The following is a 27,004-nucleotide window of genomic DNA, read 5'->3' on the forward strand; positions in this document are numbered from 1 at the left end:
CATATTAAAATTTGATAAACCTAGAGATAAATTTGACTAAAAAGTACAGGTGTCCAAAATAATAAATATGAAATTTAACAACTTATTCAAAAACTAGAAAACCAATTACTTCCAAACATTCAGTATTTCAATACAATGTCAATGTGAAAATTTGTTTGATATCTGTAAAAGAGAAAGAGGTTTTGAAAGTTAAAGGTGTGTCCGTTTAATGTGGCGAAGTATTGAATCAATCAAAAACAGATTTCTTCTGATAATCTACGTGTACTTTTTTTGTGGATTTTCTTCCAAAACTCTGCATATGTTCTCAATATTTGATACCCAGATCTTCCAGAATGTTGTAAATCTTAAATGTCTCCTCTATTATTGAAAATATGGAACCATCTTTGTGCTGCGCTCACTAACGACACCTTCATCCTCAGCATCGTCATTCCAGCAGCTTTATAATCTTTTCAGTAGTGCTGTAGAAGGACTCCAATCTCAAACTTGTTCATCTACATTTTATATTCTTCGCGTTAACAACTGACGACTGGCACATGCTTATAATACGCAATAATATACTAACCGTAGCATTCTGTAAATTGCATTGCCCAACTAAAGAAAATCATTAGAGTCTTATAAATCACCAAACTTAAAATAAATAATTATTTATGAGATGACCTGATAGGTATAAAGTAGAAAGCATGCAGAAATACAGGGCGTTAAGAAAAAAGTATTCAATATTTTAGGAGGTGCTAGTATGCATCAAAACAAGGAAAAATGTCTAATAAACATGGGTCCTACAACACATACTTTCTGAAATATGAACACTTGTTCATAGAAGGTGCTCAATGTGACGTCCATTCATGGAAATGCATTCCTCTGCCCTTCGGCGTAAGGAATCACGAACTCTTTGAAATTGACCTGGTTGTTCTTGATAACCAAAAGCCTAGGAGATTTAGGTTTGAGGAACAAGCAGGCCAAGGTGTGGGGCCTCCCCAATCAATCCAGCGGTCCTGAAATGTCAGCGTCAGGTGTTCACGCTCATTGCGGAAAAAATGTGCTGGTGTGCCATCATGCATGAACCACATCTGTAGTCTTTGCTGACATGGCACATACTCCAGCAAGGTGGGCAATACATTAATTAGAAAGTTCTGATAACGAACCCCAGTTAGTCTCTGTGGTAGCACGTATGACCCTTAATCTATCACCAAGAACGCCTACCCATAAGTTGACTGAGAATCGGTGCTGATGCCTTGTTTCTTCAACTGCATGGGAATTTTCATCAGCCTACACATCATGATTACGAAAATTCACAACACCATCTCTGCAGAACCCCGCTCATATCCGCAACCAGACTTTTATTTTCAGTATTCCTTGCGATGTATCAGTATTCCATACCAGGGGTGTCAACTACGGTATGATTATCTGGTAGTCTGCTGTATTGTAGGGCAGAGAAATGCATTGCCTTGAATGGACGTCACATTGAGCACTTCCTATGAACAAGTGTTCAGATCTCTGAAAGTATGTGTTGTAGGACCCATGTTTAATAGACATTTTTTTCTTGTTTTGATGCATACTATCACCTCCTAAAATATTGGATACTTTTTTAACACCCTGTAGTCTATGGACAACGCCCTTGAACAGAATACGGTCCCTAATAATATACGATGATGTTTAATGAAATGAATCTACTTTCTCAGAGTTGCAGACTGTTTGACAGCACTGGAACCTTATAAACCTCGGAGCTAAAACATCTTCAGACACACACAAAGAGACGGTTGCAAAAATAAATGCAGACTTTAATATCAGTGGTTCAGTACAATGCTACTTCATATATTGATCCAAAGGCAGTTACATGTTATTTTCCACATGCATCGTTCCCATGTCAACAGCAGTTGGCACCAGGATCACCAATGTCATGGCACTGCACATTGACACCAACTGACCTACAGAACTCCCTCTTGGAAGCTAGTTCAGCCGCCTCGTACAAGGTTAGGTCGAATTTCTCCTTGACGATTTCGTACAGATTGTCGCTGAAACCTTCTGGAACTTGCATGGCCTGAAAAATAGTGAGTGAGTGAGTGAGTGAGTGAGTGAGTGAGTGAATGCTATTTAACTAATTTGAAGTCAGTTGCAATAGTTTTCTTTTTAGATAGCCTGTAAAATTATACAGGGTGTTAAAAAAGAGCATTCAGTATTCTCAGTGGCAGCGGTATTAATTAAAACAAGACAAACAAGTTAGTAAATAGGGTCCTAAAATTAATTCTTCCGAGATTTGAGTACTTGCTCATCAACATCATAGGACATCGCAATGTGATTTCCATTTCATTCCAACGGATCTTTCTGCGAGATGACCACTAAAATTAAGGAAAACACAAACATTATGGAAAATTAAATCAATTCATAGCTTCACTATGCTCCAAATCTATACATAGAAATACGTGTCCTCCTTATAGGTTCCTTGTTCTCCTAGTCTTCTTATTTTCTTTGTCTTCCTCTTAATATCCTTGTATTCCTCTTCTCTTTCGTCTATTCTCCTTTTTCTTCCGTGTATTCTCCTTGTCCAAAGTGTATTTTCCCTGTTCTGTGCATTCCCCTTGTTCTCCTTGTCTTCCCCTTGTTCTCTTTGTCTTCTCCTTGTCTTCCCCTTGTTCTCCTTGTCTTCTCCTTGTCTTCCCCTTGTTCTCCTTGTCTTCTCCTTGTCTTCCCCTTGTTCTCCTTGTCTTTCCCTTGTTCTCCTTGTCTTTCCCTTGTTCTCCTTGTCTTTCCCTTGTTCTCCTTGTCTTTCCCTTGTTCTCCTTGTCTTTCCCTTGTTCTCCTTGTCTTCCCCTTGTTCCCCTTGTTCTCTTTGTCTTCTCCTTGTCTTCCCCTTGTTCTCCTTGTCTTCTCCTTGTCTTCCCCTTGTTCTCCTTGTCTTCTCCTTGTCTTCCCCTTGTCTGCTTGTCTTTCCCTTGTTCTCCTTGTCTTTCCCTTGTTCTCCTTGTCTTTCCCTTGTTCTCCTTGTCTTTCCCTTGTTCTCCTTGTCTTTCCCTTGTTCTCCTTGTCTTCCCCTTGTTCTCCTTGTCTTCCCCTTGTTTTCCTTGTCTTCCCCTTGTTCTCCTTGTCCTCCCCTTGTTCTCTTTGTCTTCCCCTTGTTCTCCTTGTTTTCCCCTTGTTCTCTTTGTCCTCCCCTTGTTGTCCTTGTCTTCCTCTTGTTCTCCTTGTCTTCCCCTTGATCTCCTTCTCTTCCCCTTGTTCTCCTTGTCTTCCCCTTGCTCTCCTTGTCTTCCCCTTGCTCTCCTTGTCTTGCCCTTGTTCTCCTTGTCTTCCCCTTGTTCTCCTTGTCCTCCCCTTGTTCTCCTTGTCTTCCCCTTGTTTCCTTGTCTTCCCCTTCTTCTCCTTGTCTTCCCCTTGTTCTCCTTGTCTTCCCCTTGTTCTCCTTGTCTTCCCCTTGTTCTCCTTGTTCTCCCCTTGTTTTCCTTGTCTTCCCCTTGTTCTCCTTGTCTTCCCCTTGTTCTCCTTGTCTTCCCCTTGTTCCCCTTGTTCTCCCTTTGTTCTCCTTGTCTTCCCCTTGTTCTCCTTGTCTTCCCCTTGTTCTCCTTGTCTTCCCCTTGTTCTCCTTGTCTTCCCCTTGTTCTCCTTGTCTTCCCCTTGTTCTCCTTGTCTTTCCCTTGTTATCTTTGTCTTTCCCTTGTTATCTTTGTCTTCCCCTTTTTATCTTTGTCTTCCCCTTTTTATCTTTGTCTTCCCCTTGTTATCTTTGTCTTTCCCTTGTTATCTTTGTCTTCCCCTTTTTATCTTTGTCTTCCCCTTGTTCTCCTTATCTTTCCCTTGTTCTCTTTGTTTTCCTTTTGATCTCCTTCTCTTATCCTTAGTCTCCTTGGCTTACCCTTTTTGTCTATGTATTCTCCTTGTTCTTCGTGTATTCTCTTTAATCACCGCGTACTCCCCAAGATCTCCGTGTGTTCCCTTTTCCTTTCTTATCTTCCTTTCTTTCTCTTGTACTCCCCTTCTTCGCCTTGTATTCCCTTTGTGCTCTGTCTTTCCCTTGTTTTATTTGTATTCCCCTTGTTCTCCTTGCCTTCACCTTGTTCTCCGTGCATTCCCCTTGTTTTCCGTGCATTCCTCTTGTTTTCCTTCTCTTCTCCTTGCTTTTTCCATGCCTCCCCTTGTTTACTTTGCATTCCCCTTATTTTCCTTATCTTCCACTTGTTCTCCTTGTATTTTCTTTTCCAAGAAGTAGCCATGGGAAGGGTTGAATTTTTATATCACGGCCATTTCCCAAGCCACCTCCCTCCATACCTAGTGAGGAGCAAAAACGTGTAGTGTGTGTTGGATTGTGTGGCTTTACCTGCAACTTTTGGAAAACTTCTTCAGACATGCCCAAGCCACTTGGAGACTTGAGGGATTCTTCAATGGGAGAGAGCTTATCCTTGGACGATTTGCTGGCCTTCAGAACTGCCTCGGCCAGCTCGAAACACAAGAAGTCTTCCTTTACTGTAAACAATAAGAAGTAATTTGATACATTAAAAATGACATAATTTACAGGGTGGTTGCATTACGAATATTATGGAAAAATCGCTTTTGACAGCAAAGGCAACTTGAAGTCAAACGTCCACACCTGTGGAGTAACGGCTAGCACGTCTGGCCGCGAAACCAGGTGGCCCGGGTTCGATTCCAGGTCGGGGCAAGTTACCTGGTTGAGGTTTTTTTCCGGGGTTTTCCCTCAGCCCAATATGAGCAAATGCTAGGTAACTTTCGGTGCTGGACCCCGGACTCATTTCACCTCATTCAGACGCTCAATAACCTAAGTTGTTGATAAAGCGTCGTAAAATAACCTAGTAAAATAAAAAAAAAATGAAGTCAAACTTTCTTTTTCAAAGCATCTTATTATATTGAATGGAGATGTGAAGTTCAACTATGCAAGGGAACAGCAGGCTTATACTGTGAAGAAACACTTTCCTCAGCATTATCAGACAGCGTTTTTTAGTTTTGTAGGGGAGATGAATTGGCTCTTACGCCTTTACCTTTGGATTATTGCCGAATCAAGTTATTAGTAGCCAAGAAAACACCTATAAACCGCGAAGTCTTATCAAAAAACCCCGGATTCTTAGGTTCCAACAGTCCTGGGCATAAGAGGGGAAGTGAAAGAGACGGAGAAACTCCCGGCCATGTCCTTTTTCCTTACACCACCTCATAAAAAACGCGCAATAAGGCTGTATGCGTCAGTGGTGGATGTTAGGCGACCAGCGAGAGCCGAAAATTCATAAAAGCTATTGCCAAGAAGACCAAAGAAACGATGGCACGACTCTCAATTTTAAAACACAGGCTCTAAGCTGTAATGAAAAACGAAAAGAAAAATTATACATCTTAAAAAACATTACTTACATTCGTATTTCATAATTCTCCCGTCACACATTCTGTGAAATTTCTTACTTTAGCCTTAACCAAAAGTACGAGTAATAATAAAATCAGAACCTTTGTAATTATGCTGTAATCCGTTATACTGGCAGTACTGGAAATTGTGACTAGGAGAACTAACAGTAAAAACTTCAGACCTACTGCTATTAAACGTTGAACATCGAGATATTTTATGTCATAGTCAATGAATACAATTAGACACATCAATTTTCCTTTGTTAAGATAACTCTCCAGTCATTCCACTGGAAACACTTGGTGCATACTTACGATCATCTTGCACGGATTGGTAGAATTGAGTGTAGTGGTTGCTCCTCAGACTCGAACCCGCGACAAGTAGAATTGGCAGCAACAGCAGCAACGAAACAACACACTTCATCCTAAGAGAAATTGGAAGCACATCATTTCCAGATACTAGACTAGTTTTTCTACTTTTAGTTCCTAATATTCACATTGCTTCAGATTTACACCGAAGAAAGGAAAGAAAGAAATAGAAAGAACGAAGAAAAAAGAACAGGATAGAAGAATTAGCAGAATGGAGGGAGAAAGTAAGAAATATACAGAGGGAAATTAAAGAAAACAAACACACAAATAAACGGAAATGAAAGAAAGGAAAAACAGAAAAAATGAGAAATAAACAAGAGAATTAAAGAAAAGATTAGGGAGTAATTAAATAAAGAAGGAAGTAGTAGGAAATCAGAGAAAGAGAGAAAGAAATTAAAGAAAATAGCAGGAATTAAAATAGCTAGGAAGATAAAGGGGAGTCTTCTGAACACCGAATTTTGACAAAAAAAATGAAATTTTAGTTTTTATTGTTTTTCGATACTTTAATATATATCTACACTTATAATAAATCTGTAAGCGAAATTGTTCTGGTAATTTTCGCTTTTCCAAAAATAATTGGTGTTAACATGTATAATTAATCATCCTGAAACCGAAAATCGCTTTTTTTAATTTTTTGTTTGTATGTCGGTCTGTCTGTCTGTCTGGATGTTTGTTACCTTTTCACGCGATAATGGCTCAACGGATTTCGATGAAAATTGGAACATAAATTAAGTTCGTTGTAACTTAGATTTTAGGCTATATGGCATTCAAAATACTTTATTTAAAAGGGGGGTTATAAGGGGGTATGAATTAAAAAAACCGAAATATCTCGCTTATTATTGATTTTTGTGAAAAATGTTACATAACGAAAGTTTCTTTAAAAATGATTTCCCATAAGTTTTATTCCAGACAAAATTTTGATAGGACTGATATTTAAGTCTGTCTATCTATATGTTTGTTACCTTTTCACGCGATAATAGCTGAACGGATTTCGATTAAAATTGGAATATAAATTAAGTTTGTTGTAACTTAGATTTTAGGCTATATAGCATTATTTAAAAGGGGGGTTATAGGGTGCCTGAATTAAATAAACCGAAATATCTCCCTTATTATTAATTCTCATGAAAAATGTTACGTAACAAATGTTTTCTTTGAAAATAATTTCCGGTAAGGTTTATTCTATACAAAATTTTGATAGGACTGATATTTAATGAGATAAATGAGTTTTAAAATTACAATAACAACGCCATCTAAGGCGCTGTACTGAAATAAAAACAAATGACTTCGTCTATAAGGGCCTTGGACAACAACAATCGAAAGCTATTAAACATAGCCTAAGAGAATGTTTCTGTGTTTGTATGAAGTAATATCGGAAGCTAATTAATTGTTTAATTATTATTTCACTATAGGAAAGTGTAGTTTCTCTAGATGGACATAATTCTACAATGTTATTACAGTAACTTCTGAAACATAAGCAAGTAATATAAAGTATACACATTAAAACTAAATGATATGTCAATCTTCATTAAACTATGGTTGCATGTAATAACAATTAAGAAACATGTTAAAGGAATAGTCATTGCACCAAATGATTGCTCTCTGGACCAAAATGACCGCATTTTAATTATTTAAATACAATTTAAATTAAGTAACATATTAAACGATTTATCCTTCTATCAAACACGAATATTCCCTGGATCAAATGTCCTATTTTAATTATGTAATTACTTTATATTTATTTCTAACAGGTGCAGCGGAGCGCACGGATACGGCTAGTGTATATATATATATATATATATATATATATATATATATATATATTAGTATATTAGTATATTTATATGATACTGTGGTAGGCAGCTCGAAGTGGAGGAAAATTTCCATTGACATTAAAAAGTAGTTGAAGTTGCAGAAGAGATATTTTCTTTTGAATATTACAAAAGTCAAGGCGCACAAAGACTAGTAGATAATATAAAAGTTATGCTCTAGTCTATAAATAATAATGAGGAAATAAGACACATTCGCTAGGACTGTAACGAAACTCTTCACAAGTGAGGAGGAGTTTTGAACTGTTTAGAATTGGCCTAAGAAAAATATTCCTATTCCTATTTTGTATTCAGTTATTTTCTTGTTTCTTTTCTGTACTATTTTTCATACATATATTGTTGTTTTCAAACATAACATAAACCTTTAATATGTGTAAAATGATACTATGATTTTATTTCTCATAATGTCAGCTCTTAGCCTTATCTTCAGCGAAAATAAAAATAATAATAATAATAATATAAAATAATAATAATAATAATAATAATAATAATAATGGCATATTGTAGAGCGAAGTTAAAAAGTAAAGGTGATAGTGCATCTCCTTGTTTTAGCCTGCAGTGAATCGGAAAAGCATCCGACAGAAACTGGCCTATACGGACTCTGCTGTACGTTTCACTGAGACACATTTGAATTGAACTAGTTTCTTGAGAATATCAATTTCAATAAGAATGTTATATAAAACTTCTCTCTTAACCGAGTCATATGCCTTTTTTAAATCTATGAATAACTGATGTATTGTACCCTTATAGTCTCATTTCTTCTCCAATATCTGCCGAATACAAAAAAATCTGATCAATAGTCGATCTATGAATAACTGATGTATTGTACCCTTATAGTCTCATTTCTTCTCCAATATCTGCCGAATACAAAAAAATCTGATCAATAGTCGATCTATGAATAACTGATGTATTGTACCCTTATAGTCTCATTTCTTCTCCTATATCTGCCAAATACAAAAAAAAATCTGATCAATAGTCGATCTATGAATAACTGATGTATTGTACCCTTATAGTCTCATTTCTTCTCCAATATCTGCCAAATACAAAAAATCTGATCAATAGTCGATCTATGAATAACTGATGTATTGTACCCTTATAGTCTCATTTCTTCTCCAATATCTGCCGAATACAAAAAAAATCTCATCAATAGTCGATCTATGAATAACTGACGTATTGTACTCTTATAGTCTCATTTCTTCTCCAATATCTGCCAAATACAAAAAAAAAAAATCTGATCAATAGTCGATCTATGAATAACTGATGTATTGTACCCTTATAGTCTCATTTCTTCTCCAATATCTGCCAAATACAAAAAATCTGATCAATAGTCGATCTATGAATAACTGATGTATTGTACCCTTATAGTCTCATTTCTTCTCCAATATCTGCCAAATACAAAAAAAAATCTGATCAATAGTCGATCTATGAATAACTGATGTATTGTACCCTTATAGTCTCATTTCTTCTCCAATATCTGCCAAATACAAAAAAATCTGATCAATAGTCGATCTATGAATAACTGATGTATTGTACCCTTATAGTCTCATTTCTTCTCCAATATCTGCCAAATACAAAAAAATCTGATCAATAGTAGATCTATGAATAACTTATGTATTGTACCCTTATAGTCTCATTTCTTCTCCAATATCTGCCAAATACAAAAAATCTGATCAATAGTCGATCTATGAATAACTGATGTATTGCACACTTATAGTCTCATTTCTTCTCCAATATCTGCCAAATACAAAAAAAAAATCTGATCAATAGTCGATCTATGAATAACTGATGTATTGTACCCTTATAGTCTCATTTCTTCTCCAATATCTGCCAAATACAAAAAAATCTGATCAATAGTCGATCTATGAATAACTGATGTATTGTACCCTTATAGTCTCATTTCTTCTCCAATATCTGCCAAATACAAAAAAATCTGATCAATAGTAGATCTATGAATAACTGATGTATTGTACCCTTATAGTCTCATTTCTTCTCCAATATCTGCCGAATACAAAAAATCTGATCATTAGTCGATTTATTACGCTGATGATCCCCAATAATTTCATCTACATATGGAGGTAATCTTCTCAAAAGAATATTGGACAAAATTTTGTACGACGTCAAGAAAACTTGATATTCCTCGAAAGTTAGTATAGTTAGTGTTGTCCCCCTTATGAAACTAAAATTAGCCAATGAACCAATAGATTTTTAATAGTGTAATTTATTGGCAGTCATGAGGAAGTATTTTATCGATTCTGCATTATCGCTGTGAGGCAGGTCATGGAGATCATCGATACGGAACATCGAAGCTTAACAGGACTACCACAGTCTAGTATATACAGTCGCGAAGCTTAACACATAGTAAATATGCAAACATTAGATAGTTGCTCACCACTAGGATCGCTAATATTGCCTCATTACAGGCAATGCAAAATAGTACCGTCACAGTCTATTGTTTCTAGCACCTCAAAACTCAAGCTTCGTGACTGTATATAGTAGACTGTGGGATAACTGCACATCTCTCTAATCACATATCCAAAACTGGCAGAGACAGTCAAGTTCGGGGTTATCATACCCGGAAATGTTAAACAAACTCGTCGCACATCACAAATCAGTTCTGAAATCAGTGCTCTTACCTTGTGAAATTCGTAGGCTCACGTTGTTAACACGTCTTAAACTAATGAAAGGGATATTGTAAAACCTGGGATTTATAAAGCTTAAGGTTATCAAGCAAAATCTCCCACCTGGAGTAGAAACAAATATGAAACTGGAATAAGCCAATGGCCCAATCGATTTATTTTAAAAAGAATAATAATAATCCTCTAATTAGAGATAATTACAATCATACGAGTGCAATTAATTGACAGAATCACGATAAATTGATTGATTAATATTGCATTATCATTGTGACGACAGACCACTGGGCATTTATTTCAACTCAGGAAATGGACACCTGAGATACAAGAACCGTGCTATGAAAGTAATCGAGGCTTAAAGGGACAAACAGTAAATCCCTTAATCCTGTGCCTTCTGTAAACATGCTGATACCGGACGGTCAGATAACATTGCGATGATAGGAGGCGAATCAAAGATCATGAAACAAGAAGCACTGTCTTCAATGTATTTAGGCCTACGTAAAGACCGAAAAGAGGTTTCAATTCGTGGGAGTACGACCTTTACTTTGAAACTTTGATGATGCATGTACCAGTCCAGGTAAGGATATATTGGAAAGATGATCAATCAGTCCACTGCGAAATGTCCATCTTCAAAAATGTCCACATCATCAAATGCCCAGTATAAAATATATCCACATTGAATAAATGGCCATTAACTTAAATGTTTAGTATCAAAAATGTTCACAGGCATTCATCTTGTTTTGCTATTAGATCTATGCAAAAGATAGTAAACAATACCTTAAGAACAATATACTTTGCATACTTCCACTCGGTAATGAGTTTTGGAATAATATTCTGGGGAAATTCCACAGATAGTAACAATATATTCCTACTACATAAAAGAGTAATTAGAATAATAGTAGGTGCCAAATCTAGGAAATCGTGTAGAAATATTTTCAAAAAACTACAAATAATGTCCATGGCTTGTCAGTATACTTTTTCATTAATAATTTTCCTTGTATGTAATCGTGAAAACTTTGTAACTAATTCAACAGTTGATAGCATAAATAAACGTCAAAAAAATGACTTTCATACTCCTTAGGCAAGTCTATCGTGCTATCAAAAAGGAGTGCGTTATATGGCAGTAAACATTTTAATAGCCTCTCTATCAATATAAAAAATGAAACTAGAAAACATAAAATTATTTAGGGCCAAATTAAAGAAGTACCTAATTTCTCACGCCTTCTATTCTGTAGGTGAATTCATGACATTCAATAACACTTCATGAAATTGATACTAAAACTTTGTGTTGTACTAATAGACTATATTGTAAATCTCGTCTGTATATATTTCATCTAGACTGTGACTATAAATTAAGATTTTATAATAGTATTAAGTTTTTTTGACTTGTTCTATATTCTAGCTGTAAGCATGTATGAATACCTTGGAATGTTAATAAATACAATATAATACAGTACAAATGGCCCTCATCAAAAATGTCCACAGTCATCAAATGTCCAGTATAAAATATGTCCACATTGAATAAATGGCTGTTATCTTAAATGTCCAATCTCATTAAATGTCCATCATCAAAAATGTCCACAGTCATCAAATGTCCAGTATAAAATATCTCCACATGGAATAAATGGTATTATCTTAAATGTCCAATCTCATTAATTGCTCATCATCAAAAATATCTACTGTCATCAAATGTACAGCATAAAATATGTCCACATTGCATAAATGGTCATTATCTTAAATGTCCAATCTCATTAATTTTCCATCATCAAAAATGTCCACAGTCATCAAATGTCCAGTATAAAATATGTCCACATTGAATAAATGGCTGTTATCTTAAATGTCCAATCTCATTAAAAGTCCATCATCAAAAATGTCCACAGTCATCAAAAAATGTCTACAGTCATCAAATTTCCGGTATAATACAATATTCCTCCTTTGGTCAATTACCTGCAGGATCTACAGCGATGAATCACAGCTGTGGTGCAGGTGATGGATGGTGACACGCTGCGCAGATTATGGGAGGAATTGGAATATCGCTTAGATGAGAGTCATATGGTCAGAGGTTCACATAACGAGGACTTATTTTCTGTAATACTGTTATTTATAATATTTGCTATATATTTTTGTGCGAGGTCGTGTGTATTTGCTTGTTTTCCGCACAGAACCAATACGCGGTAAGTGTGAAATACCACATTCAGTATTCCCAACGTACCACACATAACAATTTCCCTCTTCTTACCGCTTAAGCGCGACATTCATTTTACTGCTTTAGGCTTTTAACATATTATTTTAAGAGACGTTTAACATAGTAATAATTATAAATTGGAAACTTGCCACTGCAATTTCACCAAAATTGCAATGTTAATTATTGTTTTTAAATATTTGCAAAAATTAAGTAAAGTCTACTACTCCACGAAACTTATTTCATTCCTGATACAAGTAACATTAAGGAAGCCGTGAAAAAATCAACAAATCAACTTGCAATATGTTATATAAATAATATTGTTAAAATATTAAAATGAAAAATAAATCATTACATAACCTTACCGTTTGTTTTAAGTTCGCGTTTATAGACTGGGGGAAAAAAAGACAGACGTATATTACGGCCTGCTGGAGTATAGGCTAGTAAACACAGAAAACATTTTATAGCAACAATGTTGAAGAAAGATATTTTGGTTTTCCAAAGTTGCCGTCATTAAACAGAAACCAACATGGAGATTTCATTGCAACTAATTAGAAATTCGTATTTCAGGTATGTAATAAACGATCTTCGCACAAAATAATGTACGATACACGAGCGGTATGTTTGTTTTCATGTTCTCGGAAATTAAAAAAGCTCAACTACGTTTCGCTTTTTCAATCTTTTCCTCGAACATGAAAACGTCAACATACCGCTCTTGTAACGTATATTACTATTATATTGGTTGAGTGGAAGACAAGTCCTTAAGGCCTTAACTCTGCCAGTAAAAATAAGTCAATACCGGTAATAAAGAATTTAAATTGGAGAAAGATCATTGTAGTATCGTCGGCCTGGGTGGCACAGTCGGTAGAGTGCTAGTCTTCTGTGCCTGAGGTTGCGAGTTCGATCCCGGTCAGGCTCATACCAATAGATTTAGTATCATGTAAAAAACTCCTGTGGGACAAAATTCCGGCACACCGGTGACGCTGATATAACCTCGGCAGTTGCGAGCGTCGTTAAAATTTAAAAAAAAAATCATGTAGTGTCATTCTTTATCATTAGGATGCATTGTGAATAGTCTGCAGGTTCTAGTTTTGAATCTTGAATAGTACGTCAACTGCACACAAACAAGATGGAAGTGTTCCCTAATAATAGGCTGTGACGTCACGTCAATATAGAATATGAAGAGTTCAGAACCATAGTGGGCCAAGCGCCATTTACTAAAACCGTAGAAAACAAGGGTTAAAATGAAGTTGCCTATAGTAATGTCACAAGAGGTCTGAGATTTGCCGATAAATCTACGAGCGATGGGAGTGGATTTATTTGGGAAATATCAGACCTCGAGTGACATTTATTAGGACTATTTCGTAAATAAAATAAAAATGTAAATAATATATCCCTAAAATTCGATCACAAAATGTTAATAATTATATATTTATGATTACTTAACCTATTCAGACATTGTGAAGTCGAAATAGATGAATATCGATTACTACAATAAAGAAATTGAATGTTATTCAGTAATGCCAATTGAGAAAAGCGAAATACAGGTTTAAAATGTTAATTACATGTACTGCGCTTTTCTCTTGTTATTATAACAGAAATACGTTTTCATTATCTGCTGAAATCATAATTTAATTTAAACATTTTATAGTATAATTACAAATAACGTGATTAATATATTAATTAAATGAACAATTGTTATGAAGAAGTGTCATTTTCTTTAGATACAATGGACATGGAATTAGAAGATGAAGATGTAGATGTGGAAGTAGAATTTCGCACTTTATTTAGTACAATGAATTCATGCTCGTCAATTTACGTGGAAACAGTTGGCGACACTGACTAAACAAAAGAACGACCATGCGGTAAATTGATAGTGATAAATCGAGCTGCAGAAATTAACGCGATGTGTGCCTGTGATTGGTTGGAATTCAAAATTCCATTACACTGCATTGGCCGAAAATGGAATGACGTCATGTAAAAGAAATAGTCACCATAATTCAATGGAAACGTATAGCAAGTAATATAAAGTATACACATTATAATTAAATGATATGTCAATCTTCATTAAGCTATGGTATTCACTTAACTTTAACCCTTGCCTTCTCAGTTTTTAATAAATGGCGCTTGGCCCACTATGGCTCTGAACTCTTCATATAGTCCAGGCATGTCAATTGATGCCCACAAGAGCAAGCGCGCGCTTTAGAGCCCAGGAGAGCCTGAGCGCTTTACAGCGGAAAGGAAAGAGACAGACGAAAGAGGTGGTATATACCGCTTGGTCGAGCTATATTCAGGGATGGCCAGCACTGATTCAATAGATAAAGGGAAGAGAACTTATTAAAACTGTATCCATGTTAATTTATATATTTGCCTGAGAAGTATAAGTGCATTATAAGAATGTATGTTTTAATTTTAATGCTAATTTTTCACAAGTTTGACTTTTTTATTCAAAAGAAATATTTTCTCAACTTTTCGTATAGAAAAGTGAAATTTTCAGGTATAGGCCTATTTATTTAGTAGCCTTACAGAATGTTTTCGTAAATCTAATATACCGTATATACTGAAGATAGTGTATTGAAAATTTTGAAAATATTCGGATGGAAATTGCTTGTAAGGAAATGAATTAACAAAGCAACTACTGTTACATCATAAGCAAAAGATACGTGCCCATGTGTTGTAAAAATGTCAGTTCTATAGCTTCAGCAGATTTCTAGAAAATAATATAATATTCTGATGATAGGAAGTTGCTCACAAATATCACCTTAAAAGCATAATTCGATAAGAGATTTGTTATGTAATATTAATTACACTTAAAACAGAAACAGTACCTAGGTAACTTTGCTTTGTACTGTAATATTGTTTTGATTAGTTCATTGATTACTTTTGTAAGGCTAAAGATACCATCAATATAAATTCCAACTTATCATGTCATACTCAATCTCTTTCTTTGGAATATCACTTTCTTTATGAATGATGTGTTTCATCCACTTAATACAGTATAATATTATACTACTATGGAATTTAAGTGAATATTCCTTCTTAACTCTCTATTATGTTATTAAGATTTAAAACACAAGTGCAATATTAAGAATCAGTGTCAGTACTTTTGTTTTACAGACAATATAGGTAATATTAAACAGAAAGAAGCCATATAAAATAACGACATAAAATTTCACGTTCCGTTAGAAGTTTGTGCACCACTGTTTTCTTAATCCAACAGGTTGCTTATACACAACCCTTCCTCTTTCCATACTTAGCGCTTGATGCCCGCGCACGACGTCAAGGTCAGAAAAATGCGCTTGCTTTGACATCACTGATGTAGTCTATGGGCAACTAACCTTACCTTCGTACGCCCTAGTACAGAATACGATCCCTAATAATATATGATGATGTTTAATGAAATGAATCTACTTTCTCAGAGTTGCAGACTATTTCACAGCACTGGAACATTGTAAGCCTCCGAGCTAAAACGTTTTCAGACACACACAAAGAGACGGTTACAGAAATAAATGCAGACTTTAATATCAGTGGTTCAGTACAATGCTACTTCATATATTGATCCAAAGGCAGTTACATGTTATTTTCCACATGCTTCGTTCCCATGTCAACAGCAGTTGCCACCAGCATCGCCAATGTCATGGCACTGCATACTAACACCAGCTGACCTACAGAACTCCCTGTTGGAAGCTAGTTCTGCCGCCTGGTACAGGGACAGGTCGAATTTCTCCTTGACGATTTGGTACAGATTGTCGCTGAAGCCCTCTGGAACTTCCATGGCCTGAAAACAATTGAGCGAGTGAGTGAGTGCTATTTAACTAATCTGAAGTCAGTTGCAATAGTTTTCTTTTTAGATATTCTGTAAAATTATACATTGGGGATCATCAGTGTGGTTTTAGGCGTAATAGATCGAATATTGATCAGATTTTAAGTATGCGGCAGATATTGGAGAAAAAATGAGACTATAAGGGTACAACACATCAGTTATTCGTAGATTTCAAAAAGGCATATGACTCGGTTAAGAGAGAAATTTTATATGATATTCTTATTGAATTTGGTATTCCCAAGAAACTAGCTCCATTAATTAGAATGTGTCTCAATGAAACTTACAGCAGAGTCCGTATAGGCCAGCTTCTCTTTGAAGCTTTTCCAATTCACTGCGGTCTAAAGCAAGGAGATACACTATCATCTTTACTTTTTAACTTTGCTCTAGCGTATGCCATTAGGAAAGTCCAGGATAACAGACAGGGTTTAGAATTGAACGGATTACATCAGCTGCTTGACTATGCGGATGACGTGAATATGTTAGGAGAAAATCCACGAACGATTAGGGAAAACACGGGAATTTTACTTGAAGCAAGTAAAGAGATAAGTTTGGAAGTAAACCCCGAAAAGACGAAGTATGTGATTATGTCTCGTGACCAGAATATTGTACGAAATGGAAATATAAAAATTGGAGATTTATCTTTCGAAAAAGTGGAAAAATTCAAATATCTTGGAGCAACAGTAACAAATATAAATGACACTCGGGAGGAAATTAAACGCAGAATAAATATGGGAAATGCATGTTATTATTCGGTTGAGAAACTTTTGTCATCCAGTCTGCTGTCAAAAAATCTGAAAGTTAGAATTTATAAAACAGTTATACTACCGGTTGTTCTGTATGGTTGTGAAACTTGGACTCTAACTTTGAGAGAGGAACATAGATTAAGAGTGTTCGAGAATAAGGTTCTTAGGAATATATTTGGGGCTGAAGTTACAGGAGAATGGAGGAAGTTACATAACGCAGAACTGCATGCATTGTATTCTTCTCCTGACATAATTAGGAACATTAAATCCAGACGTTTGAAATGGGCAGAGCATGTAGCACGTATGGGCGAATCCAGAAATGCATATAGAGTGTTAGTGGGAGGTCGGAGGGAAAAAGACCTTTGGGGAGGCCGAGACGTAGGTGGGAGGATAATATTAAAGTGGATTTGAGGGAGGTGGGATGTGATGTTAGAGACTGGATTAATCTTGCACAGGATAGGGACCGATGGCGGGCTTATGTGAGGGCGGCAATGAACCTTCGGGTTCCTTAAAAATCATTTGTAAGAAAGTAAGTAAAATTATACAGGGTATTAAAAAACAGCATTCAATATTCTGAGTGGCAGTGATGTTCATTAAAACAAGACAAACAAGTTTAATAAACACGGGTCCTAAAATTAATTCTTCCGAAATTTGAGTAGGCCTAATTGCTCGTCAACATCATAGGAGATGGCAATGCGATTTCCATTTCATTCCAACGGATCCTTCTGCGAGGTGACCACTAAAATTAAAGAAAACACAAACATTATGGAAAATTAAATCAGTTCTAAAGAAAAAGTGCGTCCATAGCTTCACTATATTCCAAATCTTTACATAGAAATACGTGTTCTCCTTATAGGTTCCTTGTTCTCCTTGTCTTCTTATTTTCTTTGTCTTCCCCTTATTATCCTTGTATTCCTCTTCTCTTCCATCTATTCTCCTTTTTCTTCCGTGTTTCCTCCTTGTCCACAGTGTATATTCCCTGTTCTGTGCATACCCCTTGTTCTCCTTGTATTCCCCTTGTTCTCCTTGTCTTCCCCTTGTTCTCCTTGTATTCCCTTTGTTCTCCTTGTCTTCCCCTTGTTATCCTTGTCTTCCCCTTGTTCTCCTTGTCTTCCCCTTGTTCTCCTCGTCTTCCCCTTTTTCTCCTTGCCTTCCCCTTGTTCTCCTTGTCTTCCCCTTGTTCTCCTTGTCTTCCCCTAGTTCTCCTGGTCTTCCCCTTGTTCTCCTTGTCTTCCCCGTGTTCTCCTGGTATTCCCCTTGTTCTCCTGGTCTTCCCCTTGTTCTCCTTGTCTTCCCCTTGTTCTCCTTGTCTTCCCCTTGTTCTCCTTGTCTTCTCCTTGTTCTCCTTCTCTTCCTCTAGTTCTCCTTGTCTTTCCCTTGTTCTCCTTGTCTTCCCCTTATTCTCCTTGTCTTCCCCTTGTTCTCCTTGTCTTCCCCTTGTTCTCCTTGTCTTCCCCTTGTTCTCCTTGTCTTCCCCTTGTTCTCCTGGTCTTCCCCTTGTTCTCCTGGTCTTCCCCTTGTTCTCCTTGTATTCCCCTTGTTCTCCTTGTCTTCCCCTTGTTCTCCTTGTCTTCCCCTTGTTCTCCTTGTCTTCCCCTAGTTCTCCTTGTCTTCCCCTTGTTCTCCTTGTCTTCCCCTTGTTCTCCTTGTCTTCCCCTTATTCTCCTTGTCTTCTCCTTGTTCTCCTTGTCTTCCCCTTGTTCTCCTTGTCTTCCCCTTGTTCTCCTTGTCTTCCCGTTGTTCTCCTGGTCTTCCCCTTGTTCTCCTTGTCTTCCCCTTGTTCTCCTTGTCTTCCCCTTGTTCTCCTTGTCTTCCCGTTGTTCTCCTTATCTTCCTCTTGTTCTAGTCTTCCCGTTGTTCTCCTTGTCTTCCCCTTGTTTTCCTTGTCTTCCCCTTGTTCTCCTTGTCTTCCCGTTGTTCTCCTTGTCTTCCCCTAGTTCTCCTGGTCTTCCCCTTGTTCTCCTGGTCTTCCCCTTGTTGTCCTTGTCTTCCCCTTGTTCTACTTGTCATCCCCTTGTTCTCCTTGTCTTCCCCTTGTTCTCCTTGTCTTCCCCTTGTTCTCCTTGTCTACCCCTTGTTCTCCTTGTCTTCCCCTTATTCTCCTTGTCTTCCCCTTGTTCTCCTTGTCTACCCCTTGTTCTCCTTGCCTTCCCCTTGTTCTCCTTGTCTTCCCCTTGTTCTCCTTGTCTTCCCGTTTTTCTCCTTGTCTTCCTCTTGTTCTCCTTGTCTTCCCGTTGTTCTCCTTGTTTCTACTTGTTCTCATTGTCTTCCCCTTGTTCTCCTTGTCTTCCCCTTGTTCTCCTTGTCTTCCCCTTGTTCTCCTTGTCTTCCCCTTGTTCTCCTTGTCTTCCCCTTGTTCTCCTTGTCTTTCCCTTGTTTTATTTGCATTCCCTTTGTTCTCTTTGCCTTCACCTTGTTCTCCGTGCATTCCTCTTCTTTTCCTTTTCTTCTCCTTGCTTAGTCCATGTCTCCCCTTGTTTACTTTGCATTCCCCTTGTTTTCCTTATCTTCCCCTTGTTCTCCTTGTTTTTTCTTTTCCAAGAAGTAGCCATGAGAAGGGTTGCATTTTTATGTCACACCCATTTCCCAAGCCACCTTCGTCCATACCTATTGAGGAGCAAAAGCGTGTAGTGTGTGTTGGATTGAGTGGCGTTACCTGCAACTTTTGGAAAACTTCTTCAGACATGCCCAAGCCACTTGGAGACTTGAGGGATTCTTCAATGGGAGAGAGCTTATCCTTGGACGATTTGCTGGCCTTCACAACTGCCTCGGCCAGCTGGAAACACAAGAAGTCTTCCTTCACTGTAAACAACACGAAGTAATTTAATACATTAATAATAATCACATGGTCTGCACTGTGGTTGCATTACGAATATTGGGAAAACATGTTTTTTTTTTTTTTTTTTTTTCCAAACATCTTATTACTCGTATATTGATTGGAGTTGTGAAGTTAAACTATGCAAGGGAACAGGAAGCTGATACTGTGAAGAAAATTGTTAGGTATAGTGATACAGACCATTACAAAACATTTTCCTCAGCATTGTTAGACATTTCGCCAGAAAGTGCTTTATTTATTTATTTATTTATTTATTTATTTATTTATTTATTTATTTATTTATTTATTTATTTATTTATTAATTAATTTATTTATTTATTTATTTATTTATTTATTTATTTGACAGATGAAGTGGTTCTTATGCCTCGAACAGCCCTGGACATAGGGGGTTGGGGGGGAAGTTAAAGCGTCTGACAAACTCCCGCCATATCCTTTTGCTTACACTGCCTTATAAACAAACGCGTAGTAAGGGTCTGTGCGGCAGTGGTGGATTTTAGGCGACCAGCGAGAGCCGAATTTTCATGAAAGCTATGATGTCCGTCTGATACAACTCGTCACTGACCTTCCTGTCTGCTCGTAGCCGCACCGAAACACTACGATCTCAGCTGGAGAAGGTGGGATGGGGAGTTAAAAGGTGGGCTGGCTGACTCAATCGATTTAATAACGCCTAGGCCTGGGTTAGAACTTATTATGTTGCTATCTCGTTACTCTCGAAATATCACTTTTAGGAGTCACCAGAATGGCTCAGTCGGTTAAGGCGCTTGTCTGCCGGTCTGAAGTTGCGCTCGGGTGCGGGTTCGATCCCAGCTTGGGCTGATTATCTGGTTGGGTTTTCTCCGAGGTTTTCCCCAACCGTAAGGTGAATGTCAGATAATCTATGGCGAATCCTCGGCCGCATTTCGCCAAATACCATCTCGCTATCACCAATCTCATCGACGCTAAGTAACCTAGTAGTTGATACAGCGTCGTTAAATAACCAACTAAAAAAATCAATTTTTTTATCCTCTTTATATACCAAAGAATAACACACTTAAATTTTATAGGACTCAAAAAAAAAAACTTAATTTGTAGGTTGTTGTTGTTGTCGTCGTCGTCATGGTACCAAAAAGCACCACTTATGAGGTAACAAGGCCAGGAAGGTTAGTACCTACAATTAACTTCTTTGCTTGTCAGAACCTAAAAAAGGCCTAATTCGTTATATTCGACCTGCACATTTATATTTTGTTTATTATAAAGTAACTGTAGAACTCGTGGAAATATTACTGCCGTTTATTGCAGCCTAAATACCTAATTCTCCATTTTTATTTTTTCCTCTCCCATTGCTACAAAAGAGCAAAAATTGAAATGAAAAAAGGATGATCCATTATTAAATAAAAAATTGTACATAGCCTATATTCGTATTTCATAAAAACTTCAGACCTACTGCTATTAAACGTTGAACATCGAGATATATAATATTTTATGTCATAGTCAATGAATACAATTAGACACATCAATTTTCCTTTGTTAAGATAACTCTCCAGTCATTCCACTGGGAACACTTGGTGCATACTTACGATCATCTTGCACGGATTGGTAGAATTGAGTGTAGTGGTTACTTCCCAGACTCGAACCCGCGACAAGTAGAATTGGCAGCAACAGCAGCAATGAAACAACACACTTCATCCTAAGAGAAAATGGAAGCACATCATTTCCAGATACTAGACTAGTTTTTCTACTTTTAGTTTCTAATATTCGCAATGCTTCAGATTTATACCGAAGGAAGGAAAGAACGAAGAAAAAAAACAGGATAGAAGAATTAGCAGAATGGAGGGAGAAAGTAAGAAATATACAGAGAGAAATTAAAGAAAACAAGCACACAAATAAACGGAAATGAAAGAAAGGAAAGCAGAAAAAATAGAAATATAGAAGAGAATTAAAGAAAAGATTAGGGAGTAATTAAATAAAGAAAGAAGGAAGTAGTAGGAAATCAGAGAAAGAAAGAAAGAGAGAGAGAAAGGAAGGAAGAAAGGAAGAAAGTAATAAATTTAAAGAAAGGAAATGAAAAAATTAAGTAAGAAACACGAAATGAAGGAATGATAAAGTAAAAAAGAGAAAGAAAAAAGTTTCACGAAACAAAATTAAAAAGAAGAGAAAAATTAAATAAATTGGACTAATTAATAAAAGATTAAGAATGTAGTTGAATGCACATAAAAACACAAAAATATAAAGAGAGCGAAATAGAGGTATAAATAAAGAAAAGGATTTTTTCCCTTACCTTCTCTTAATTTCTTTTTCTTCAAAGAAGAAGAAAGGAAAGAGAGAGAATATCAAGAGAAATTGAGAGAAAAATGAAGTTGAAGAAACAGGAAAAGAGAATAAACTTAGAGAAACAAGACTGAAGGACTTTGAAAATTAGAGAGAGGCATAATTGAGTAGAAAAGGAGAGAAAGGATTGTAGAGAGAAAGAAAGAAAATATCTTAAATTATTAACTTTTAGTAATTTTGTTTAAACTATCTATATAGGATTTAATTGCCATAAGTTAGGCTTATATAAATTCATGAAATACAGAGCTAAGATATCCATGAACGTCAGAAGTGTTCAAGAGCTTTTCAATCACCCGGTACTCGTATAATGTACGACATTATTATCAATTTGCCACCAAGAGTGTCGATCCTATTAAAGTGCGAAATGGGTCGTTACGAGATTCCTGCCGTTCTTTGTTACGCTCAAAAGACTCGATATAAGGACCTCGTGGTTTAAATTTAATATGAGGCGGGATTGGCATCGACGTCTTGCGGGATTTGAAATCAGATCCCTGGCTTTAACGAGGTTAAGAGGCCAATAAAACTCAGACGGAGTGTTTATAGCATCAGGGATATGGCAGCGGCGGATATTGGCACACACAGTATTGTAACAGTACTCAATATGTAGCTTACGTGTGCAGGATATAGAACCAAGAACCATCTAGATATAACGCAGCAGGATGCAGGTTTAACGAGATTTAGAGAGATCAGCGCATTCTAGGTTCGAAGTCAAATGGATTGCGACTGAGAGAGGATAACTGATATTAAGTCATCTCAATGATCCTCCAATCCACACACTTCGCGATAAAATACGAAGCGAATATTGTTAAGTTCTCAGCCTATCATGCCCAGAAAGTCACTTATCTCAAAACAAATTTCTGTTTATTCAAAATCATCACTTTTAACTCTATAAACTTAGCACAACGGCCATAAAGTAATTCTAAGATTTAAAAAAAAAAAAAAGTTTCTCTCGGTTTGTAAACCATTTTTCCAAAATACTTACTGCAATACTGCTTCATTCGATAAAATCTTCTTGCCTTTCCAATATTTTTTTTTCTCAAAAAAAAAGTGACATCTTTGAGTAGCTAAATCTTAAGAGTCCCTCGATAATAATTGAATGTGAGAGTTAAGGCAATGAGTATACTCCTCCTGATTGGTTGGATTCAACTATGACTTTCATTAACATACAGTACTTACAAATGGCTTTTAGAAAACCCGAAAGTTCATTGCCGCCCTCACATAAGCCCGCCATCGGTCCCTATCCTCAGTAAGACTAATCCAATCCCTGTCATCATATCCCACTTCCCTCAAACCCATTTTAATATTATCCTCCCATCTACGTCTCGGCTTCCCCAAAGGTCTTTTTCCATCAGGTCTTCCAACTAACACTCTATATGCATTTCTGGATTCATCCATACGTGCTACATGCCCTGCCCATCTCAAACTCAGGATTTAATATTCATACTTAGGCGATAAGTTCTGCGTTGTGTAACTTTCTCCATTCTCCTGTAACTTCATCCCTCTTAGCCCCAAATATTTACCTAAGCATCTTATTCTCAAACACCCTTAACCTCTGTTCCTCTCTCAAAGTGAGAGTCAAGTTTCACAACCATACAGAACAACCGGTAATATAAATGTTTTATTATAAATTCCAACTTTCAGATTTTTTGAGAGCAGACTGGATGACAAAAGCTTCGCAACCGACTAATAACAGGCATTTCCCATATTTATTCTGCGTTTAATTTCCTTCCGAATGTCATTTACATTTGTTACTGTTACTCCAAGATATTTGAATTTTTCCACCTCTTCAAAGGATAAATTTCCAATTCTTATATTTCCATTTCGTACAATATTCTGGTCACGAGACATAATCATATACTTCGTCTTTTCGGGATTTACTTCCCAACCTATTTCTTTACTTGCTTCAAGTAAAATTCCCGTGTTTTTCTTAAGCACTCGTGGATTTTCTCCCAACATATTCACGTCATCCGCATAGAAAGCAGCTGATGTAACCCGTTCAATTCCAAACCCTCTCTATTATCCTGGACTTTCTTAATGGCATATCCTAGAACAAAGTTAAAAAGTAAAGGTGATAGTGCATCTCCTTGCTTTAGCGCACAGTGAATTGTAAAGGCATCCGACAGAAACTGACCTATACGGACTCTGCTGTATGTTTCACTGAGACACATTTTAATTAATCGAACTAGTTTCTTGGGAATACTAAATTCAGTAAGAATATTATATAAAACTTCTCTCTTAACCGAGTCATATGCCTTTTTGAAATCTATGAATAACTGATGTACTGTACCTTTATACCACAGTTTAGTATATACAGTCGCGAAGCTCAATACGTAGTAAATATGCAAACATTAGATAGTTACTCACCACTAGGATCGCTAATATCGCCTCATTACAGGCAATGCAAAATAGTATCGTCACAGTCTATTGTTTCTAGCACCTTCAAAACTCAAGCTTCGTGACTGTATATAGTAGACTGTGCTTATACTCTCGTTTTTCTCCAATATCTGTCGAATACAAAAAAGAATCTGATCAATAGTCGATCTATTACGCCTAAAACCTCACTGATGATCCCCAATAACTTCATCTACATAATGGAGTTAATCACCTCAAAAGAATATTGGACAAAATTTTATACGACGTCAACAAAAGTGATATTCCCCGAAAGTTACTACAGTTAGTCTTGTCCTCCTTATGAAACTAAAATTAGCCAATGAACCAATAGATTTTCAATAGTGAAATTTATTGGAAGTGATGACAAAGTAATTGATCGATACTGCATTATCGCTGTGAGATCATCGAGAAGCTTAACAGAACTACTGCAAATCTCTCTAACTACATATCCAAATCTAGCAGAGACAGTCAGGTTCGGGGTTATCATACCCGGAAACAAACAAAATTCGTTGTACATAGCCTATCAGTTCTGAAATCAGTGCTCTTACCTTGTGAAATTCGTAGGCTCACGTTGTTAACACTTCTTAAGCTAATGAAAGGGATTTTGTAAAACCTGGGATTTATAAAGCTTATGGTTATCAAGCAAAATCTCCCACCTGGAGTAGAAACAAATATGAAACTGGAATAAGCCAATGGCCCAATCGATTTATTTTAAAAAGAATAGTAATAATCCTCTAATTAGAGATGATTAGGATCATACGAGTGCAATTAATTGACAGAATCACGATAAATTGATTGATTAATATTGCATTATCATTGTGACGACAGACCGCTGGGCATTTATTTCAACTCAGGAAATGGACACCTGAGATACAAGAACCGTGCTATGAAAGTAATCGAGGCTTAAAGGGACAAACAGTAAATCCCTTAATCCTGTGCCTTCTGTAAACATGCTGATACCGGACGGTCAGATAACATTGCGACGATAGGAGGCGAATCAAAGATCATGAAACAAGAAGCACTGTCTTCAATGTATTTAGGCCTACGTAAAGACCGAAAAGAGGTTTCAATTCGTGGGAGTACGACCTTTACTTTGACATTTTGGTGATGCGTGTACCAGCCCAGGCAAGGATATATTGGAAAGATGATCAATTAGTCCACTGTGAAATGTCCATCATCAAAAATGTCCACATCATCAAATATCCGGTATAAAATATATCCACATTGAATTAATTGTCATTACCCACTCTCATTAAATGTCCAGTATCAAAAATGTCCACAATCATTAAATGGCCATCATCAGAAATGATCACAATCATCAAATATCAAGTATAAAATATATCCACATTGAACTCATTGTCATTATCCACTCTCATTAAATGTCCACAATCATTAAATGGCCAATATCAGAAATGACCACAGTCATCAAATGTCCGGCGGCCGGGTAGCTCAGTTGGTAGAGCAGCTGGCTACGGACTGGAAGGTCCGGGGTTCGATCCCAGGTGGTGACAGGATTTTTTCTCGTTGCCACTCAGCCTCCTATAAAATTGAGTACCGGGTCTTTCCCGGGGGTAAAAGGCGGTCAGAGCGTGGTGCCGACCACACCACCTCATTCTAGTGCCGAGGTCATGGAAAGCATGGGGCTCTACCTCCATGCCCCCCCAAGTGCCTTCATGGCATGTTACGGGGATACCTTTACCTTTTTTTCTTTACCATCAAATGTCCAGTACAAAATATATCCATTCAATTCATTGTCATTAAATATCCACAATCATTAAATGGCAATCATCAGAAATGATCACGGTCATCAAATGTCAAGTATAAAATATATCCACATTGAATTCAATGTCGTTATTCACTCTCATTAAATGTCCAGTATCAAAAATGTCCACAATCATTAAATGGCCAATATCAGAAATAGCACAGTCATCAAATGTCCAGTATAAAATATATCCACATTGAATTCATTGTCATTATCCAATCTCATTAAATGTCCAGTATCAAAAATGTCCACAATCATTAAATGGCCAATATCAGAAATAGCACAGTCATCAAATGTCCAGTATAAAATATATCAACATTGAATTCATTGTCATTATCCACTCTCATTAAATGTCTAGTATTAAAAATGTCCACAATCACTAAATAGCCAATATCAGAAATGATCACAATCATCAAATGTCCAGTATAAAATATGTCCACATTGAATAAATGGCCATTATCTTAAATATCCACTCTCATTGAGTATTCAGTATTAAAAATGTCCACAGTCATTAAATGGCCATCATCAAAAATGTCCACAGTCATCAAATGTCCAGTATAAAATATGTCCATATTGAATAAATGGTCATTATCTTAAATGTCCAATCTCATTAATTGTCCCTCATCAAAAATGTCTACAGTCATCAAATGTCCAGTATAAAATATGTCCACAATGAATAAATGGTCATTATCTTAAATGTCCAATCTCATTAAATGTCCATCATCAAAAATGTCCACAGTCATCAAATGTCCAGTATAAAATATGTCCACATTGAATAAACGGTCATTATCTTAAATGTTC

At 36.5% G+C, this 27,004-nt stretch overlaps 3 protein-coding genes across 4 annotated transcripts in view; 1 reads left to right on the top strand and 2 right to left on the bottom strand.

The window, feature by feature from the left end:
• The window catches only part of LOC138713166 (medium-chain specific acyl-CoA dehydrogenase, mitochondrial-like), a 632,224-nt gene that overhangs the window by 351,512 nt on the left and 253,708 nt on the right, over positions 1-27,004 (top strand). The gene's annotated exons all lie outside the window — the stretch shown is intronic.
• LOC138713158 (uncharacterized) lies at positions 1,758-10,307 on the bottom strand. Its single transcript, XM_069844998.1, has 4 exons — positions 10,160-10,307; positions 5,647-5,756; positions 4,310-4,455; positions 1,758-2,038 (listed from the first exon to the last, which is right to left on the bottom strand). The coding sequence occupies exons 2-4, from the start codon at positions 5,753-5,755 to the stop codon at positions 1,865-1,867; spliced, it is 429 nt and encodes a 142-aa protein (XP_069701099.1). The 5' UTR covers position 5,756; positions 10,160-10,307; the 3' UTR covers positions 1,758-1,864.
• On the bottom strand, positions 15,839-25,124 carry LOC138713157 (uncharacterized). The gene is made up of 4 exons (XM_069844997.1): positions 24,990-25,124; positions 21,300-21,409; positions 19,564-19,709; positions 15,839-16,119 (listed from the first exon to the last, which is right to left on the bottom strand). The coding sequence occupies exons 2-4, from the start codon at positions 21,406-21,408 to the stop codon at positions 15,946-15,948; spliced, it is 429 nt and encodes a 142-aa protein (XP_069701098.1). The 5' UTR covers position 21,409; positions 24,990-25,124; the 3' UTR covers positions 15,839-15,945.

This window comes from Periplaneta americana, chromosome 14 (assembly GCF_040183065.1).
Source record: "Periplaneta americana isolate PAMFEO1 chromosome 14, P.americana_PAMFEO1_priV1, whole genome shotgun sequence".
Lineage (NCBI taxonomy): Eukaryota > Metazoa > Arthropoda > Insecta > Blattodea > Blattidae > Periplaneta > Periplaneta americana.